Source organism: Alnus glutinosa, chromosome 5 (genome assembly GCF_958979055.1).
Source record: "Alnus glutinosa chromosome 5, dhAlnGlut1.1, whole genome shotgun sequence".
Lineage (NCBI taxonomy): Eukaryota > Viridiplantae > Streptophyta > Magnoliopsida > Fagales > Betulaceae > Alnus > Alnus glutinosa.
The window spans coordinates 5,797,925-5,820,571 of NC_084890.1; the positions used below are offsets into that span (position 1 = coordinate 5,797,925).

The 22,647-nt window shown below is 32.8% G+C and overlaps 1 protein-coding gene and 1 long non-coding RNA gene across 2 annotated transcripts; both read right to left on the reverse strand.

The window, feature by feature from the left end:
- Nucleotides 1-1,438: 1,438 nt before the first annotated feature.
- Nucleotides 1,439-3,051, reverse strand: LOC133869426 (probable disease resistance protein At5g45490). The gene has a single exon (XM_062306418.1). The coding sequence runs from the start codon at nt 2,952-2,954 to the stop codon at nt 1,632-1,634; it is 1,323 nt and encodes a 440-aa protein (XP_062162402.1). The 5' UTR covers nt 2,955-3,051; the 3' UTR covers nt 1,439-1,631.
- A 4,273-nt stretch (nt 3,052-7,324) lies between these two features.
- On the reverse strand, nt 7,325-15,649 carry LOC133869553 (uncharacterized). Its single transcript, XR_009900472.1, has 3 exons — nt 15,374-15,649; nt 14,186-14,290; nt 7,325-7,451 (listed from the first exon to the last, which is right to left on the reverse strand). It is a non-coding gene; the product is annotated as an uncharacterized LOC133869553 (long non-coding RNA).
- Nucleotides 15,650-22,647: the final 6,998 nt, after the last annotated feature.

Below are 22,647 nucleotides of genomic sequence, written 5' to 3' on the forward strand. Positions count from 1 at the left end.
TAGTGTATTACTACACAATTAAGATGACGGCACCTTAAAATTTAGGGTGAGTAATTTTTTAAACTACTCACAAACTTGATATGAACTCAACACGAAATTAAAGGTTAGGAGTCTGACTTGTTTAATTAAATGAATTAGGCTAAAGACTCAAACCTAAAACGCGACATAATAACATGTCATTTTTTACATAACTTGCGAATATGATACGAAATCAATACAAAATTTGAGGGTTAATATTGAAAAATTTGATCCGTTTCATTAAATGAGTCGAATTAAGATTGACATATATATATAATCTTATGCTTATACCTCAATAGGCGCAACCACAAATAAAGTAAAAATCAATCATTAATTTTTATTTTATTTTATTTTTTTTTACGGTATTGACTTGATGAGTCATTTTCATGCACTTGGATCCATTCTACTCAATAGTATGAACGCAAACACAGTTATGCGTACCCGTAGCTTTGGTGGTGTGTGGAAGAGATTGTTGAGTTGAATTTTTTTTAAGTAGTAGTAAAAAATGATTGATGTGATATATAGTTGAAAGAATTTATATGGAAAAGTGAAAAAAAAAAATGTATTGTAGTTTATTTTTTTATTTGAATAGTAATAAAATAAAATTATTGATGTGATATAAAAATTTAAAATTTAATAGTGTTTTGAAGTTAAAATTCTAGCCGGGACGACTATTAGAGTATGGGTAACCAAGTGGAGAAGTTAAGGAAAGATATGATTTACAACAAACTAAGTTTTTTTTCCCCTTTCCCTCAATTTTCCTGAGAAACCAAACAATAACTCTCTCTCTCTCTCTCTCTCTCTATTGCATTAACATAAGAGTTAAAACGACGTTAGAAATACAATTGCATATCTACCGTTAGATCCTCTTCTGTCGGATTCAGATCGCATGCAATAATTAAGGTATTGCACGCAATGTAATACTTTTTTATATTTTATAAGATTGTATGATTTAATTTGATCTTCTTTTATATATTTTTGTATTTTCCCTACACCCTTATAAATAGGAATAATTTGTATTGTAAATTCATTAAGAAAAATAAGAGTACAATATAGCTGTTTGAGCTTTATCACATGAATATAGGTCATAGACCGAACCCCGTAAAATTTCGTTTCTATTTTCTTTATTCCGTTTTAAGTTTCTTTATATCTTTTCTTTTAATCTAAACCATTCCTTTTAGGTGACCAAACCACCACCGAAAGACCTCAAGCAACCCCTTCTCAATTTTATTTTCTTATTTTTAAAAAATATATATATATATATATTTGAACTCTATCTCCTTTTTGTCTTTGTGGCATCCTCCCATTTTAAAAATGGGAGAAAAACCTCTACTTTATATTATTTTTAATATTAATTCTTGTGTAATTTTCAAAAACAAAAATTGAAGTACTAGCTAGGTAGTCCAAAATCCAAATGCATATTAAAGACACAAATTTCAATACATTGGGTAATCTCCAAATATAACTTGATAGAGATCCAATACAATCTATATTATATAAAAAAGTAAATAGATAATTTAGTCCAGCCTTTTATTACATGCCAAATAAAATTCTTAATCTATGCATAAGCATCCATATAACACGAGTGCCACGTTGGCAGTACTTCAGTCCTTCTATTTAGCTGGGCGATTTTGATACGCAGTACCCATCATTAGTGCAGTTAATGGAAGGCCCGCACACTTTCGGAGGATTTGTTCTTTTAGAATATCCTTATTAATTGAGGAATCGAAGTCCGGTTCAGCTGCCCCATTTTTGAATATATTCCAGGAGCTCTCTGGGTCTGAAAGGGGTAGAACGCTATGAACGATTCCCTCTGGGCCAACCATCTCCTTTGCCAATTTCTCGTCCCTGCTTGTGACAATAACTGCTCCCCCAAACCCTTTTGGCAGTCCATACGCAAGGCGATCCCACTTTCCCTCACAAGTTGACGAAGAATTCAGCTGCTTGTACCATTCGTCTGTCTCCCAATCCCAGGGGCAGGCATCATCCAACACAATCAGATACCTCTTCCCCTGTAATTGCAAGTGAAGAGCATATAGTAGCCCTGTGGCTGTGAGTTTCTGTTGATCATCCGCGCAAGCCTTGTTGATGATCTCGTCTTCTACTCCAAGGCTCACCAACATTCTCTTGAGGATTGTTACTTTTCCGTCCAGATCGTCGCCTGCAGGCTGTCTGGACATGCACACCCAGATCCTTGGATGGAAGTAGTCCTTCACCTCCTTTTTATTGAACAATGATTGGCAAAGTGCGGTTTTTCCTATGCCAGCCTTACCGATGATGCCTACATTCTTGAAACGATCCTCGCTTCCTTGCCTGACAAGCACCTTTTCCAGTGAGGTTACATCGTCCTTAAACCCATAAACCTTGGACTCATCAAATGGCAGAGCTGTTGGTGAGCCCGCTTTGACGTCATGATCATCAGGCTGTTTGGAACCTCTATTAGAATCCTTCTTCAAGCGGTTTAGTTCCGCCTTGATATTGGTTAACTTCTTCCATATGTTCCTACCGGTTATTAGGTCGGTCTTTGACATCATCTGGTACTCCGTCAAAACATCGTTGAGGCAGTAAAGATTTTCCCTGATTTTAATGTGCTCCGCAGGCGGGGGGGGTGTGCGAAAGAGTCCAGGCAAATCTTTTATTTCCAGAAAGTTGTTGTGGATGGAATGTTTATCGAACAAAAAGTTGGGCCTGAAGACTGCATTTTTGGATTTCTCAATCTCATCAAGGCCATCGCGAAATTTCATCATTAGAAACTCATCAATCTCCTTGGCCATGTCTATCTGCAGTTTTTGGAGCCGCGAGAAGATTGCCTTGGCGCTTTGTTTATATATATATATATATACTTGGTAACTCTTTTCTTTATTCCTTGCTTCACGGTTTGGGGGAATATATAATTTCCAAACCTTACAATTGGTATCCCACCTTTCTTTCTCCATCACATGGCCGGCTAGAGAGGATCACCTCAATTCCAAGTATAGCATAAAGATTTCCGATTTGTAATGACAAGAATCATGCTTGCCGGAGTTAGGATTTTAATCTATAGAGAGAAAATTTAAAATTAATAAAATAGAATCCAACACAAATTAATTAAATAATATTTAATAAAATAACTAATGAAATAAATAAATATACAAAAATAAAAATATTATTGTTTGAAATATAAACAAATAATTTATAATTTAATTTCTCAAGCCTCGTGTTAATTTATTCAATTTTTTCTCAACTAGTTTTCGATCGTACTCTAAAATCACAGCATAAAATTTAATTATCGTAATGGCGTTTGCCTTTGCTTTTTAAACGAAAAAAAGTTGAAGCTTTAAAAAATAAAAATAAAAATATGAAATTATATTCTTAGTTAATAAAGGGTTGGCTTATCTCTGGGCACTTCCATTACACACTCTTAACCTTTAAAAGAAATAGCTAAAAAAAAATGACAAAGGGGAGATGAAGTTGTCTATAAAGTAGGATAAATACAATGCCTTACCTATAAGAGAGTATAATTTAAAGAACTGAAGAATAGGATAAAGGAAAAAGATGGTGAAATGGGACTAAAAGATATATATTACAATCTACTTTTGTTCAGCTTTACTTGAACTAAATAGGATAAAGACTTATAGTAAAGATAAAGTTAAAGACATATATATATACATATGAAAAAGATAAAGTTCACATAGGTGCATATTTGAGTCGTGAACTTGGGGACTCTTCTCTTTATTCCTTCTCCTTGATCTGTTTAATTGTGACATGGATAACAAAGCATGTATGAGATTAAAATATAATTAACAATAGAGTCTATCAATGATTATTAAGATCTAATTAAACCTTAGTTACCAATTATTTTAATAGACCCCAGCTTTATTTCAATTGGTGTGTAAATCTTGACTCGGAATATGTGATTCTTTTCAAACGATGTCTTTGCTTATGTGAGTTGAGAGAAGGTATGTTGAAAAAAAAAAAAAAAAAAAAAAAGGGAATATGATAAAGTGAACTTGTTGTAGGCATTATACCGTATTATTCTAGGAATAGGATCCTGTCAAATTCTTGTTCAATTTTAGGGTTCAAATTTTGTTTCATTGCATTTAACAGTATACATGATATCATGTCATTTAAATATTTTAAATGATGTAGAAACATATTCACCATGTGGTATATACATTATTAATTAGATCTCCAAAATCTAATTTAGATAATATCATCGTTCTATTTCACTTAAAATGAAATATTTTCTGTTAGTCGGTGAGTATGTACACTCAACAATGATAAATACTATAAACACATGGCCAACTAGCTTGATAATCAGTCCATTGCACTAAGATTATTAAGACCCATTTAAACCCAAATTCCCAACAATTTTTGACAAAAGAACTAAGAGGGTGTTTGACATTGTGATTTCGCACATAAAAGTGCGATTTTAAACTAAATCGTAAATAATGGATAATTTGGGATTGTGTTTTTAAATAATTTTGATTTTAAAGGCTAAACTAAAATTTTAAAATGACACTCTTTGAAATCGCAAATCCAATCGGACTCTAAGAAGTCCAAGCTTGGTTTCAGTTGTTAGCATATCTAGCTTGACTCAAGATTTGTGTGACAAGATTAACATTCTCTTCCATCTTTTATTCTTTTCAAAACAATGCCTTACCAGTAAGAGAGTAAGAATAAAGATTGGAGGATATAGAACTGAAGAATAGGATAAAGGAAAAAGTTGGTGAGATGAGACTAAAAGATATATATTACATGTTATTTTTGATCGGCTTTGCTTGAACTAAATAGGATAAGGACTTATGGTAAAGATAAAGTTAAAGACACACACACACACACATATATATATATATATATATATATATATATATACATATGAAAAAGATAAAGTTCACATAGGTGCATATATGAGTCGTGAACTTAAGAACTCTTCTCTTTATTCCTTTTCCTTGATCTGTTTAATTGTGACATGGATAACAAGGCCTGTATGAGATTAAAATATAATCGAAAATAGAATCTATCAATGATTATTAAGATCTAATTAAACCTTAATTACCAATTATTTTAATAGACTCCAGCTTGATTTCAACTGGTGTGTAAATCTTGACTCAGAATGTACGATTCCTTTCAAACAATGTCTCGCCTATGAGAGTTGGGAGAAGGTATGTTAAAAGAAATGAAGGAATAGGATAAAGTGAACTTGTTGTAGTCATTATATCGTTTTATTCTAAGAATAGGATCCTCTCAATTTCTTGTTCAATTTTAGGGTTCAAATTTTGTTTTATTGCATTTAACAGTACACATCATATCATGCCATTTAAATATTTTCAATGACGTAAAAACATATTCACCATGTGGCATATACATTATTAGATCTCAAAAATCTAATCTAGGTAATATCATCGTTCTATTTCACTTAAAATGAAATATTTTCTATTAGCCGATGAGTATGTACAGTCAACAATGATAAATACTATAAACACATAGCCAATTAGCTTGACAATTCAACCCATTGCACTAAGATTATTAAGAACCATGTAAACCCAAATTCCCAAAATTTTTGGACAAAAGAACTAAGAGCGTGTTTGACATTGTGATTCCGAACATAAAAAATATGATTTTAAACTAGTAAAGAATGGATAATTTAGGATTGTATTTTTAAATAATGTAGATATTAAAGACTAAATTATAATTTTAAAATGACAGTTTTTGAAATTGCAAACCCAAACGAGCCTTAAGAAGTCCGAGCTTGGTTTCAATTGTCAGCCTATCTAACTTGACTCAAAATTTGTGTCACACGATTAAAATTCTCTTCCATCTTTTATTCTTTTCAAAACAATGCATTACCTATAAGAGAGTAGGAATAAAGTTTGGAGGATACAGAACTAAAGAATGGGATAAAGGGAAAAGTTGGTGAAATGAGACTAAAAGATATATATTACATGTTATTTTTGTTCGGCTTTGCTTGAACTAAATAGGATAATAGGATAAGGACTTATGGTAAAGATAAAGTTAAAGACATCTATATATATACGTATGAAAAAGATAAAGTTCACATAGTTGCATATATGAGTCGTGAACTTGGGAACTCTTCTTTTTATTCCTTCTTCTTGATCTATTTAATTGTGACTTGGATGACAAAGCCTGTACGAGATTAAAATATAATCAACAACAGAGTCTATCAATGATTATTAGGATTAATTAAACCTTAATTACCAATTATTTTAATAGACCCCAGTTTTATTTCAACTGGTGTGTAAATCTTGACTCGGAATATGTGATTCTTTTCAAATAATGTCTCGCTTATGAGAGTTGGAAAAAGGTACGTTGAAAGAAATGAAGGACTAGGATAAAGTGAACTTGATGTAGGCATTATACCTGGTTAGGCTAAGAATACGATCCTCTCAATTCCATGTATTATTTTAGGGTTCAGATTTTGTTTTATTGCATTTAACAGTATACATGATATCATGCAATTTAAATATTTTAAATGACATAAAAACAAATTCACCAATTGATATATACATTATTATATCTCCAAAATCTAATCTAGATAACATCATTGTTCTATTTCACTTAAAATGAAATATTTTCTTTTTGCCGGTGAGTATGTACACAAAACAATGACAAATACTATAAACACATAGCAAACTAGCTTGACAATACAGCCCATTGCACTAAGATTATTAAGACCCATTAAACCCAAATTCCCAACAATTTTGGACAAAAGAACTAAGAGTGTGTATGACATTGTGTTTTCGCATATAAAAAGTGCGATTGTAGTTGACCCCTGCTTATTAGAGATGGTATCTACGATTCATGGGTTGCCTTAAATATTAAAGAATGGATAATTTGGGATTGTATTTTTAAATAATTGTGATTTTAAAGGCTAAACTATAACTTTAAAATGACAATTTTTAAAATCGCAAGCCCTAACAGACCGTAAGCAGTCTAAGCTTGGTTTCAATTGTTAGCCTATCTAGCTTTACTCAAGATTTGTATGACACGATTAACATTCTCTTCCATCTTTTAGTCTTTTAAAAACAATGTCTTACCTATAAGAGAGTAGGGATAAAGGTTGGAGGATACAAAACAGAAGAATAGGATAAAAGGACAAGATGGAGAAATGTGACTAAAAGATATATATTACCTGCTATTTTTGTTCAACTTTGCATGAACTAAATAGGATAAGGACTTATGGTAAAGATAAAGTTAAAGACATATATATATGTGTGTGTGTGTGTGTGTGTGTGTATATGTGTGTGTGTGTGTGTGTGTGTGTGTGTGTATGTGTGTGTGTGTGTGTAAGACATATATATATATCATATATGTGTGTGTGTGTGTGTGAAAAAGAGAAAGTTCGCATAGGTGCATATATGAGTCGTGAACTTGGGACTCTTTCTCTGTATTCCTTCTTCGTATTCCTTCTCCTTGATTTGTTTAATTGAGACCTGGATAACAAAGCTTGTATGAGATTAAAATATAATCGACAATAGAGTCTATCAATGATTATTAAGATCTAATTAAACCTTAATTACCAATTATTTTAATAGACCCTAGCTTTATTTCAACTGGTGTGTATATCTTGACTCGGAATATGTGATTCTTTTCAAACAATGTCTTGCTTATGAAATCGAGTTGGAAGATTACTTTGAAAGAAATGAAGGAATAGGATAAAGTGAACTTGTTGTAGGCATTATACCTGGTTAGGCTAGGAATAGGATCCTCTCAATTTCATGTTTTATTTTAGGGTTTAGATTTTATTTAATTGCATTTAACTGTATACATGATATCATGCCATTTAAATATTTTAAATGACGTAGAAACATATTCACCATGTAATATATAAATTATTAGATCTCTAAAATCTAATCTAGATAATATCATCGTTCTATTTTTATAACGTCCCGCCCAGAAGTCAAGGGCGAAGTAAGAAATTAAAATCAATTATCCACATGACTCTACTTCTAAAACCTCAAACAAATAAGGTAGCGAAAAACTTGAATAATTTTTTCTTTTGAATTGACCTCATAAACGTCATAAACATATACATGAAACTAACCTGAGCATCTATATCATTATACAATATCACTACATCTCAATTACTAACACAATATACAAATTACTACAAATGAGGAGAAACTGACTTAGGCAAAGTCTACACCTCCAAAGTACAACAAAGGAATCCCCTTCGACAACCTCTAGGCTCGCACACAATCTACCGCACCACACCTAAACATGCAACACAACAACATCTACACGGTCCTAGTGTTAGCTGATAAGCGTTGAATGTTACACATTCAAGCCCCTTAACTTATATATGTTAATTCCTTAGCATTGTTATTTGTTTGATTTTGTGTTGTTTTATTGTTTTCAGGTTTTAAATAAAGATGCAATTAATTCCATGCTTTTTGGGCTTAAAGTACACTTTGAGAAGACCTAGAAGATATGTTTAAGCTTAACCAATCATAATAGAATACCTATATGATGTGGTTAAGTTTAATCAAATCAAGTGAAGGATTAAATCGGAATTTCTCTACTAAGAGTCAAAAATCGGATGTGGTATGCTGACTGTTAACTATTTAGCCACAGGTCGGATCCCTTCTCATTGGTCCAAACAAGACAAAGACCGCTTCTTCAAGCAAGTTCGATCTTATTTTTGGGAAGATCCGGAGTTATTCAAGTATTGTGCTGATCAGATAATCCGCCGTTGTGTTCCCGAGAGTGAATTCCACAGTATTCTTACCTTCTGCCATTCATTAGCATGTGGAGGACACTTCAGTGCCAAGAAAACTGCAGCCAAGGTTCTACAGAGCGGATTCACATGGCCTACCTTGTTCAAAGATGCCTATGGGTTTTGTCGAGCTTGTGAGAGGTGCCAACGCCTTGGAGCTATGTCTCGGAGGGACATGATGCCACTAAACCCTATCCTAATTGTTGAAATCTTTGACGTTTGGGGTATCGACTTCATGGGACCCTTCCCGCCATCTTTTGGGTTTGAGTATATTCTTGTAGGAGTGGATTATGTCTCTAAATGGGTTGAGGCTGTGGCCACCAAGACTAATGATCACAAGGTTGTGGTCAAATTCATCCAGACTAACATTTTCAGCCGATTCGGTACCCCACGGGCCATCATTAGTGACGGAGGTAAGCACTTTTGCAACCGGTTTCTCAAGACCTTGCTCCTTAAATATTCCGTCACACACAAAGTAGCCACTCCCTACCATCCTCAAACTAGTGGCCAAGTGGAAGTTTCCAACAGGGAGATGAAGCACATTCTAGAGAAGACAGTTAGGCCAGATCGTAAGGATTGGTCCTTGCGCCTCCATGATGCACTATGGGCCTATCGCACAGCTTACAAGACACCAATAGGTATGTCTCCATATCGGATTGTTTATGGTAAGGCATGCCACCTTCCTGTGGAGCTAGAGCACAAAGCTCTGTGGGCAATCAAGCAGTTCAATTTTGACATGAAAGAAGCTGGCTCTCACCGAAAACTTCAGTTGACAGAATTGGAGGAGCTGCGCAATGATGCATATGACAGTGCCCGCATTTACAAGGAAAAGACAAAGGCATTTCATGACCGACATATTCTGCCCAAATCCTTTGTGCCAGAACAAAAGGTATGGCTTTTCAATTCCAAACTCCGGCTCTTTCCTGGGAAGCTTCGCTCCAGATGGGATGGCCCTTTCATAGTCACGTCAGTGTCTCCACATGGCGCCATCGAATTACAGGACCCAAAGGATGGCACTTTGTTCAAAGTCAACGGCCAAAGATTGAAGCCCTACATAGAGGGCGTTGCACAGAATGAAAATGCTGCTTCCATCCACTTGACGGATCCCATCTACTTGGATTAGAGGAGTTTTTCTTACCCTTCCTCATTTTTATTTTTGATTTGTTTGTGGATCTAGTTTGTCTGGCTGAAGACGTTAAACTTAGCGCTAATGGGAGGCAACCCACTTTACTAACACTTCTCTTGTTGATTTTCTTGATTCTTATTATAAAGCTGGAGTAGTGCTTTGTTTTTTTTTTTTTTAGGACAGGCATTCTTGCGTTGAAGATTGGGGGAGTACAACCAGTCCCATTTATTTTTTTCCTTCCACCCGGTATTGTATCTCTATCTATACATTGGGGACAATGTATCGTTTAAGTTTGGGGGTGAGAAAAACATTTTGTTGTCCTCTTGTAGATATTGTGACTGCCTGATCATGCTATTTCTAAGAATTTGGTTGAATTTTGAATTTTGATTCGTATTTCATTGGTGAGCTTAATATGATGAATACATGATCACTTGACTAGGGAATTAAGAAGTTTTGTTAATTTCTTTGGCAGCATGAGATATTACTTGTTTCAATTTGATTCTCACAAGCACACTAGCATGTAGTCTGTGGGGTATGAAATTTGAAATCAGTTATGTCTATTATCAATATCTTAGATGCAGCTGGGTAACTTATTGGAGGAATAACCTTGGCATAAAAAAATAAAAAAAAAAAAGAAAGAAAGAAAGAAAGAAAGAAATAAAAGAATAATAATATTGATTACTTTGAGCTTTTCACTGAGTAACCGGATCTCTTGCCTCATTAAGCATTGAGTATTCGCGTCAAAAGGTGGAAGTTTACCTTGATTGATAAATGACTAAGTTTAGCTTCGTAGCCTTTTTGACTCGAGTTAGTAAGTCTTTAGGGTGTTTTACACCTAGTGCCCTAAAACTATCTGGTTTGGGAGTCATTGACCTAACACTCGTTACATGGGTCAATTAGAAAGCTTAAGAGAGCTAAGCATTGCACAGCCTGCATATATAAAAATAATAAAATATATATATGCTTTGGTTGTTTTATCTAATGGGGAGTCCAGCGAATTTTGAGTGTTGAACCATTTATGATTGAGATTAGTTTTGAAACCTCATGGCTATGTGTTAAGTTCACTTTACACTAGTTGAATCTTGTGATATCTCATAATGCCATGTTAGTAGCTTAATTTTTAATTCCCTGAAATTGTGAAGATGGAGTTTATTTTGTTAAACTTGCTAATGAATGAGAACCATTATTTTTATGATGCTGCATTCTTGGGGATAACATGGTAGGAACAATGTTTGTGAGTATCATTTCTGGCAAACCCTCACGAGACTTCACTCGTCCACTAGGGAGTCCTAGAGGTTTAAAAGGCTTGTTGCATACGCTAAATGCAATCGTACATCCCACGAAAGAATGATTTATTCCGTTGTTTTTCAGTTTTATTTCTTGTTTTGTATTGCTAAGGGACTAGCAATATGTAAGTTTGGGGGTGTGATAAGCGTTGAATGTTACACATTCAAGCCCCTTAACTTATATATGTTAATTCCTTAGCATTGTTATTTGTTTGATTTTGTGTTGTTTTATTGTTTTCAGGTTTTAAATAAAGATGCAATTAATTCCATGCTTTTTGGGCTTAAAGTACACTTTGAGAAGACCTAGAAGATATGTTTAAGCTTAACCAATCATAATAGAATACATATATGATGTGGTTAAGTTTAATCAAATCAAGTGAAGGATTAAATCGGAATTTCTCTATTAAGAGTCAAAAATCGGATTGGATTCAAATTTGGATTCTACATATGTCTCAGTGTTTGAATCATAACTTTTGCTTCAGATATCGGATTGTAATAAAATTGGTGGCGTTGGAAAGCTAATAAAAATTCCAACAAATATGTCAGAAATAGCTTTTCCTAAATTCGGACGTTTACTATATCAAAATCGCCTCGCAATAAAGGACCACAATTCTGGCCGAATTTGGAATCCTTTTCCTACTTGGATTGAAGTTTCAATCTCCTACTTGGACAAGAAGACTCAAGAGACGATTTTTCTGGAATTGCAAGAGCTTCTTGGCCTCAAAACATGGAAAAAAGACACTGCTACCTAGAGAAAATTGAGAGAAAAACTTCTTGAAGGCTTGAAGAGTTGAAGAGAAGTAATCATGGCAAGAGGTCATTGCAGTAACTTCATGAGCGGCTAAAAACCTTTGTAGGGTATTGATGTAGCCCTATCCAAGCACAATGGTTTGATTGTATTTTAATTTAGAGAATTTAGTTTATGCATGTTGGTTGTATAATTATGAGAATTGCTACAATTTGATATTGTTCTTCATCTTTTAATGCAATTGTTCTTCAATTCATAATCAATATTGGTAGAATTCTTCTCTTGTCTTAGAAAGCTTTTTACCTTTATTGAACTCAAATCATTCTTATTTTCTGTGATTATGAGAATGATGATTATACAACGGGTTTAATTGACATATGATCAAGAGGATTAGATAGGCCATGCCTAGGGAAGACGAATCGTACTACACCCTAGTTTAGTGTAATTTAGGTAGACGATTCGTGCCAACCGAAGATGGGTTATACTTTTTCATTGATTGTATGTATCCTATTAAAGACGTAGCTAATCCATGCCTAGGGAAGACGGGTCGTACCGCATCTTAGTGGTTAGGTGGACGGTCCGTGCCAACCGAAGATGGATTATACTTATGCTTTAATATGGTAATTTCTTGTTTATTTATAGCATGCATAGAATGAATTTCTCTAATTAAATATGATTAACCATTGATGTGCGGATAGCGGTGAAGTCAATACTCTACTCTTTTTCTCTCTCTTATATTTCAATTCTCTTTTACGTTTATTTTTATGCACTTTAGTTAATTACAAATTCAACAATCTTTTCATTAGTTATTTTTAATCTTCATAAACTTGATAGCAATACCCCTGTAGTCCTTGAGGTTCGACACCCTCTCTATAGCCTTATCCTACAAGGATTCGTCCTATTGCGAGTGGTTATTTATTATTGATATATTTTGGTAAACAAAAGACCACATCATTAGCCACGTCCGCATAGCTGAAATTATGAATCTACCACCTTAGCAGTATAAAACTAAGACCTCAGCAGTATAAAACTTACTAAGTTTTCGTATAGAACCGACATCTCATTTTATCATTCGTTTACAATAACAGCTACTATTTTTAATTATGAAAATCCGTCCCTTGAAACATATCATAACGGATAAGATAAACACCGATATTTCAGAAACACGTGAAAGCATACTATGTAGCTGTGATCGTTTACAAGCATTCCAATCTACCGCTTGGAAGTACATACATACAAGCTCATCTACACATATTACTTTTATACTAAGTGGCTCAGCCATACATGTATACAAGCATTCCTGGTTGAGAAACACTAGTATACAAGTACGTCTAGGTAGAAAACACTTGGCATCAAGCATAGCTATACAGAGATACAAGTATTTCCAAATTCTGGGAAACACAAATATCTAGGCACAATCAAGCTTAGCGCCTTTGAAACATTTATGCAGACTAGTCAAATAGAAATATACATATACTCTTTTCCATTAAAATTCACATGTATATTAATACGTCTAGGATGAAAACTAATACATATAATCATGAAAACATCTTAAACATCTCATAAATCAATGCTATGTATGCTTATCATTTATTTTCTTTGGTTTCTATTTATGATGCCCAAGGCTCTTCAACTCGGTGGTCTTAGACATGGTCTTTCCGATGCCCCAGGGCACTTTGCCGATGGTCTTTCACGTACTTGTTCTAGATTTTGATGTTGATGCCCCGAGGCTCTTCAACCCGGTGGTCTTATGTACATTGTTTCTGTTTTGATGCCCCAAGGCTCTCTCTACCCAGGGGTCTTACACGTGATCTGCCAAGATATCTTTCAACCTTGGTCTTACGTTCAGCGTCTACAATCTCATTTCATACTTATGCCCAAATCTTTATACATTTATATTCCATGCTTATGCTTTCAATACATAACTTTCTAATAAAACATAAACATTTCATCAATTTATTTTCTCAACACAAATCACATAAAACATGTCTAATTTTCATCATACTTTAAAACTCAATTATAACAAGTTAAACAATTATCAATTCATATAATTTATCTCTCAACTCCAGCAGGCAATAAAACACTTCAAAACATAACTCAAATCATACTTTCATACTCTAATCTCAAATCGCATGAACATCATTGTCATATCTCAACATACTTGAAGATATTGAAATCATCCAAAACACATAATCAACATATTGTCGGTTCGATATAAAAACAACATATCATTTCATTTCTATAAAATACTTAAAGCATAGTATCTTTTTCTTAGTGAGTAAAATACTCACCTGTAGACCGCTTTGGACTCATGACTCAAATACTCTTCCTCGATCTAGTCACCTCGTACTATACATTGGAGAACTAGTTTTAGCCTCTAATCTCGTGTCACGTGCCTGCAATTAATTGCATCGTTAGACTCTATTAGACTTTCAATCCCTAGACACCACTTCACATACAGCTACTTGCGTGCTCTCACGTAACATTACCCACTTCTAAAGCTAGCTAAGTACCTTAAGCTATTATTAGGCTAACCATTGGTTAATAACTAAATCGGGCTAACTATAATTCCATAGTCCCATCCATTTGATTACTTTACTATTTAGTTTAATCCTTTGCTTTCTATTACAACCTATTACTATTAACACTCATTTGTTTGATACTTCACTCACTTTTCTTCATATTCTACCCAAATTCCTTATACACCCTAACATTAACTAAGTCAACACACATAACCACCTCAACCAAGTCACACCTGTACTCGGCTATAATAACCCAACGTCTGAGGAAAATAACCAATAAGTAGCCTAGAACCAAGAACCCAAAATACTCATTTGGTCACTTACAGAAAATTAAACCATCTATTCAATATTTACTCCCAAATCACTCCGTGATACATGTGCATCCAGTCTTGAACATTTTCAAACTCTCCACTCAAATTCAAGCAACACAACTAATTCTTTCAATGCTTAGCATCAAGACAACAACCCCAAATCAGCCCCCATTCACAACTAAATTCCATCAAAACCTCCCATCCTCGGCCAACACCATAAAATCAACATTTAACTAATTCAAAACCCAACTCCACCAGTACAAAATCAGTCAGCAAGATACCAATAAAACCTGTTAATCCACAATAACAAATCATCTCAAACAGAACCACAGAATCCTCAATCCAATCGGCCAAGACCCATAAATTACAGAAATTACATACTCAAAAGCCGAAACAACCGAAATCCATCATCAAGGCTAAGTATCAATTCAAAATCAATAACAACTCATTCTGTTAACCAAAACAAACATCAAGTAATTCCAGAATATCATATAACTGAAACAGGGAACACAACTAAGACAGGGGAATCGATCCAAACTTCCAAGAACCCACTGATTCGGCCAAGAATCACCAATCCAAAACACCCACTTCATATTTAAATAAGAATAACCCAAACGAATCAAATGAAGTAACTAGGATTACCTACTTGAGGATTTTCGTTTGAAGCTGAGAAGAACCACCGGAAAATGCTAAATTTGGCAATGGAACAATCCTCCACCCAATCACCGGAAATCAGACTTTAACCCACCGGAAAACGTTCTTCAGACTTAACCGGCGTCGTCAGCTCCGACCCACCGATGATCCACCGGTAAATCTGGTGTCTCGGTCTCTGATCTCTCTCCCTGTCGCTGTTCGGTCGAGAAGAAAGAAGGAAGAGGAAAGAAGAGAAAAGAAACAAAAGCAATAATCGGGAGAAAGGAGGAGAAATGAGGAAAAGAAAGGAAAATGCGTGCATTTTATTATTTTAATTTCATTATTTTATATTAAACTCATTTTATTCCAATCATATATAATAATTTTATTTTATTAAATAAATATAATTTATTAAATACAAAATTTTCTATTTATTTTTTTGGTCGTTACAATTTCACTTAAAATGCAATAATTTCTCTTGGCCGGTGAATACGTACACTCAACAATGATAAATACTATAAACACATAGCCAACTAGCTTGAAAAAACAGTCCATTGCACTAAGATTATTAAGACCCATTTAAACCCAAATTCCCAACAATTTTGAGCATAAGAACCAAGAGTATGTTTGACATTATGATCTCGCACATAAAAAGTGAGATTTTAAACTAAATCGTAAAGCATGGATAATTTGGGATTGTATTTTTAAATAACTGTGATTTTAAAGACTAAATTATAACTTTAAAATTTCACTTTTTGAAATCGCAAGCCTAAATAGACCCTAAAAAGTCTGAGTTTGGTTTCAATTGTTAGCCCATCTAGCTTTACTCAAGATTTTGTGTGACTGTGACATGATTAACATTCACTTCCATCTTTTATTCTTTTCAAAACAATGTCTTACCTATAAGAGAGTATGGATAAATGTTGGAGGATATAAAACTGAAGAATAGGATAAAGATGGTGAAATGGGATTAAAAGATATATATTACATGCTATCTTTGTTCATCTTTGCTTGAACTACATGAGGGGGTGTTGTACATATGTTGTGCTGTTATAGTAAAACTAACACTTCCTAATATATACATATGAAAAAGATAAAGTTTATATAGGTGCATATATTAGTCGTGCACTTGAGAACTCTTTTTTTTATTCCTTCTCCTTGATCTATTTAATTGGGGCCTGGATAATAAAGCATGTAGAGATTAAAATATAAATGATAATAAAGTCTATCAATGATTGTTAAGATCTAATTAAACCTTAGTAACCAATTATTTTAATAGACCACAGCTTGATTTCAACTGGTGTGTAAATCTTGATTCATGGAATATATGATTCTTTTCTAACTCTGTCTTACAAAATTTGGGAGAAGGGACGTCGAAAGAAATGAAGGAATAGGATAAAAGTAAAACTAGCTTGTTGTAGGCATTATAAAACTTTGCCAACATAGATTTGCAAAAGGCATAAACTCAACGTGATTTGTTTTTTGAATTTTCTTTTATTAATTAGTCATATTACTTATTTTAAATCATCTTATCTCTTTGTTCATTTGAGTTTATTTTTTTTAATTAGAATTTCGTTCGGATGTCCGTCCGTCCTTATGTACACAAGAAATGCCTTCCGGTGTCTAGAAAAAAAGAAAAAAGTGAAAAGGTGATATTCCTAGTGGAATAAATCTTTATTAAAAAAAAAAAAAAAAAAAAAAAAAACTGAAATATGACTAAAAAAATACACGTCATGCACACGCTATTCTCGTTTAGTTCTGTTTTGAACAAGTTATAACTTATATGCACTTACAATATTTGGAAAACCAAAAAAAAAAATTCCTTGCGTTTTAAGTCAATTATAAACAATATTTCCAGGGTTTTTTTTTTTAAAAAAAAAAAAGAAAAAGAAAAAGAAAAGATGATGGGCTCCCAAACAACAAATTCAAATAAATAAATAAATAAAAAGTGACTAAATTATAAACAAAAAATAGGCAATAGATCCAATAATTATCTCAAGAAACTATAAAAGACGCGACCTCTATATTTTAGGCAAAAGTCAAGAAACGGGCCGCATAAAGCCGCTAAATCACCAAAATAGGAGAGACAAATTGGGACATGACTTTCACGAGGCCCTTCAACCTTACCCAAACTCCAAAAACGAAAACGAATAATCACTTTAAAAGTTACTCCCTTCATTAGATTTTCTATCCAAATTGTTAGCCAAGTTTCTACTATGTCAGTGAATTGAGTCATCCACAACCACATAACGGTAAATGACAATATAGTTGGATTAAAACTTATAGGGAAAATTATATATATATATATATATATATATTGAACTATTATCTATTTTTGTAAAGTTCCCTCCAATGTTTTAATTTTTACGATATTCCTCCCAAATTATCATTGAGGTTGCAATATTCTATTATGTGATTCAAAATGAAAAAAAAATAATAATAATAAATAAAAATTGCCCTCCATAACATGAAAATTTAGGGGGGAAAATCTTCTTCTTTTTTTTTTTAAAATCTTATAAGAGTATTTTTATCATTTTAGGTTAGAGAGAGAGATTCCAATCTCAATAGTAGATTCTCATGATATTACAAAAATTAAAACATTGGAGAGAAATTGCAAAAAAAAAAAAAAAAAGAGAGAAAACAAAACAAAACGTAATAGCTAAGAAAAGGACAAATATAACTAATCCAAACTTTTATCTAGACTATGCTCAATAATCGGATTGTGGAAGGAACCAATGGTAAAGATATTTTTGGCAGTCCGGTAGTTTCTTAAAGGAGAAATGATATACTTACATTTCTTATACATCTCTTGTACATTTACATACAACCAAATTTCAAATCCATCATTAAATTTGTAGGACTCAATGTGGGTCTCATAAATCCAAAGACAGATTTAAAAACAAAATGTACAAGAGATGTATAGGATATGTAAATATACCATTTCTCTTAAAAGCACTTTGAGAAAACTTCACTTATAATCCTTCTCGACCCCTTGCTTTGGCCACTATCACCATATGCCACCACAAATATTGTCGAATCAAGAGGCTATCTATCAACTGTGGAAACTTATGCAAGGAAGAGAAAACTATACTTAAAAAATGTTAACTACAATGGTGCTATATATAAGATGGCAAATATATAGTGAAGTGATAAATGCTGGTGTGAAAAATCTCCATAATTTAATTTTGAAAACGATGGTTGTAATTTAAAGAAAACTACATATAATACAAGAATTCTTGGAAATCTGGATCATAAGATAAAGAAAAAACGGTATATATGTTCTAGTGATTATAAAAACACACATGCATCTGACTGAAAGATACATATTACATGCTCTTTTTTTTTTCTTTTTTCTTTCTTTTTTTTTTTTTTTTTTTTTTTTATGAACTAAAAGCTTTATAACCAAACACTTCAAACTACACTCCAGTAAAAATTGGAATCAATGTTTCAACAAACCCTCCTGGTTGCTAGAAAAGTAGCAAACCAACAAACTCAAGCTCAAAACAGAGCAACATCAACAAACGAACAAAAAACACAACCAGACATATACAAACCAGAGAAAAAAAAAAAAAAAAAACAGATCAGTGGTAGTGAACCATTCGACCTGAAAATTTGACCATCACTCTAGCTCTAACCTCCCACTGAATTCTGGAGATGATTTGCTCTTCAGTTCTAGGGGTTTTACCATGAAGATCGAATAGCATTCCTTTGAAGCCATAAATGATAAACAGCAGCCCCCAAGCATAGTTTCCGAATACAGCTCACCATATTATTGCCCTTCAAAGCTACAACACTCCAAACAACAATCTCATCTCAATCAGATGGATAGTTACTCACCAAACACTCACTCATAAGAGACCTCCAAAACCTTTTACTGAAACTACATTCAAATAAAAGAAAAGATGGCTTTGGCTCTCCATGAAAGCTCTGCAAAAAAGACATAAGCTATTTTTGATTTCTTCTCTGAACTGATTCTAACTTTCGAGTGCATTTACTTATAATTTTTCCCTAATTCCATACAATTTGCAATACCATAAATCGTATATATTATTTATGCATGTAACATTATGGATTCCATACAAGACCAACATCGATCTCACCGTAATAGGTAGTATTTGATCAAATCCTCACGAAAGAACCCGTAGTAATGGTTCGAATATAAATTATCTTATATCTTCCTATAACTTTAAACAATGTAAATTTAATAATTTAATTAATATTTTAACACTCAATTTTAATACGCGAGGCTCGACACTCAATTTTTAACCCCAAGGGGTTGGCCTAGTGGTTAAGGCTTAGGGCTTCTAGAGTGTGCTACCCATGAGGTCATGAGTTCGAAACCTCATAGGTGCAAACTCCCTCTTGGGGCCAGCCACCCAGGTTGTGTGGGGGGGGTCCTCGGGCCTCTGACCATCTGCCTGCGATTTAAGGCCCAATGCTTGGAGTGGCGTCGGACATTGGGCTAAGGGATTAGTCTGCAGTTCCTGGCAGGTGATCACTACGCTCGGAAGGTTCGACTACCACTTTGTGTGGGCCAGTCGTTCAGCGAACGAGGTACATCATAGCTATAAGACTGTGGGATACCCTGATTAAAAAAAAAAAAAAAAAAAAAAAAAAAAAAAAAAAAAAAAAAAAGTATAAATTTGACAGAAACAGTGTTCGAAGTTAGGATCTTTACTCTAATACAATGTTAAATTACTACTTATACTAAAAAATTAAGGTCAAAAGAAAAGCTAAATTATATTTAATCATTTCTCTTTAATCAATACTTTAGCACTATCAGCTCATTCTTTTGAAATAAGTATAAGGAAAAAATATAAAAAAGTCTCATGAGCTAACAATCGATTTTAAAATAACCTAATGAATTTTCAAGTGTGCCAATGCAACTCATCAAACTACTAAAGTTTATAAAAAATGCCACTTTTTAATTATATTCCTATAATACCCTATTCTCTTAAAAACTAATATTAAAAAAAAAATTAAGAAAAACAATTTTTTATACAAAAAAAAAAAAAATTAAAAAAAAACTATTAATATAAAACTAACAAATTAAAGAAATTAAAAACTTAAAAAAAAAAAAAAAAAAAAAAATTATTTTTTATTTTTATTTTTTTTAAAAAAAAAAAGAAGAAGGAAAAACCAAGGGTGGCTCGGCAGCCACCCCCAAAGGTGGTTGGGGCTGGCCTGCCGCCCTCCCTAGCTGCTACAATTTGTTATAAAATATATCGGATACTTTATGGATAATATAATATTGTGAATTTTATGTGTAAAGGGAATTTATCATCAAAGTATGGAGTTGTAAATTTTGGAGGAAGTGTTTGAGCCTATTAAGGTATTAATTAAGTGATTAAATTTACCTATGCAATAAGCTTAAGCTTTCGATCGAGGCAAGTGGTAATTTAACATGGTTTTAAAGCCAAAAGTCTTGAGTTCTAACATTGACAATGCCTTTTACCAATATTTTCATTAAAGTATTGATTAAGTGATCAATTAAATTTATCTCAACACGTGTAATATTTAATTAAAATGAAGGATAAATTGACGAAAACAGTGTTCGAAGTCAGGACCTCTACTCTAATACAATGTTAAATAACTACTTATACTAAAAAATTAAGGTCAAAAGAAGAGCTAAATTATATTTAATCATTTCTCTTTAATCAATACTTTAGCACTATCAGCTTAATCTTTTGAGATAAGTATAAGAGAAAAATATAAAAAAAAAGTCTCATCAACTAACAATCGATTTAAAATAACCTCATGAATTTTCAAGTGTGCTTGACCCATCAAACTACCAAAGTTTATAAAAAATGCCACTTTTTTATTATCTTCCTATAATACCATATTCTCTTAAAAACTAATATAAAAAAAATTAATAAAAAACAATTTTTTATACAAAAAAATTAAAAATTAAAAAAACTATTAATATAAAACTAACAAATTAAAAACTTAAAAAATTTCTTTATTTATTATTTTTTTTTTAAAAAAAAAAGAACAAGGAAAAACCAAGGGTGGCTCGACAGCCACCCCCCAAAGGTGGTTGGGGCTGGCCTGCCGCCATCCCCAGCCGCTACAATTTGTTATAAAATATATTGGATACTTTATGCATAATCTTGTGATATTGTGAATTTTATGTGTAAAGGGAATTTATCATCAAAGTATGGAGTTGTAAATTTTGGAGGAAGTGTTTGAGCCTATTAAGGTATTGATTAAGTGATTAAAGTTACATATGCTATAAGCTTAAGCTTTCGGGGCAAGTGGTAATTTAACATGATTTTAAAGCAAAAAATCTGAGTTCTAACCTTGACAATGTCTTTTACCCACATTTTCATTAAAGTGTTGATTAAGTGATCAATTAAATTTACCTCAACAACTACACTGCACCACTCTCGGCTCTTTTTTCCAATTTTACATATTTTGAAGTTGAGCCAAAAAGAATTTAAATAATGTAGAAACATATTCATCATGTGGTATATAGATTATTAGATCTCTGAAATCTAATCTAGATAATATGATCGTTTTATTTCACTAAAAATGAAATATTTTCTATTAGCTGGTGAGTATGTACACTCAACAATGATAAATACTATAAACACATAGCCAACTAGCTTGATAATACAGTCCATTGCACTAAGATTATTAGGACTCATTTAAACCCAAATTCCCAACAATTTTGGACAAAATAACTAAGAATGTGTTTGACATTGTAATTTTGCACATAAAAAGTGTGATTTTAAACTAAATCGTGAAAAATAGATAATTTGTGATAGTATTTTTAAATAATTATGATTTTAAATATTAAACTGTAATTTTAAAATGACTTTTTTTAAAATCGCAAACTCAAACGAACCCTAAGAAGTCCGAGCTTGGTTTCAATTGTTAGCCTATCTAGCTAGACTCAAGATTTGTATGACACAATTAACATTCTCTTCCATCTTTTATTCTTTTCAAAACAATTTCTTGCGTATAAGAGAGTAGGAATAAAGGTTGGAGGATACAAAACTGAATAATAGGATAAAGGGAAAAGATAGTGAAATGGGACTAAAAGATATATATTATATGCTATTTTTGTTCAGCTTTGCTTGAACTTATGGTAAAGATAAAGTTAAAGACATATATATACATGCATATGAAAAAGATAAAGTTCACATGTGATTCTTTTCAAACAATATTTGTCTTGCTTATGGGAGTTGGGAGAAGGCACGTTGAAAGAAATGAAGGAATAAGATAAAGTGAAGTTGTAGGCATCATAAAATAACTTTGCCAACATATTTAGATTCCAAAAGGCTT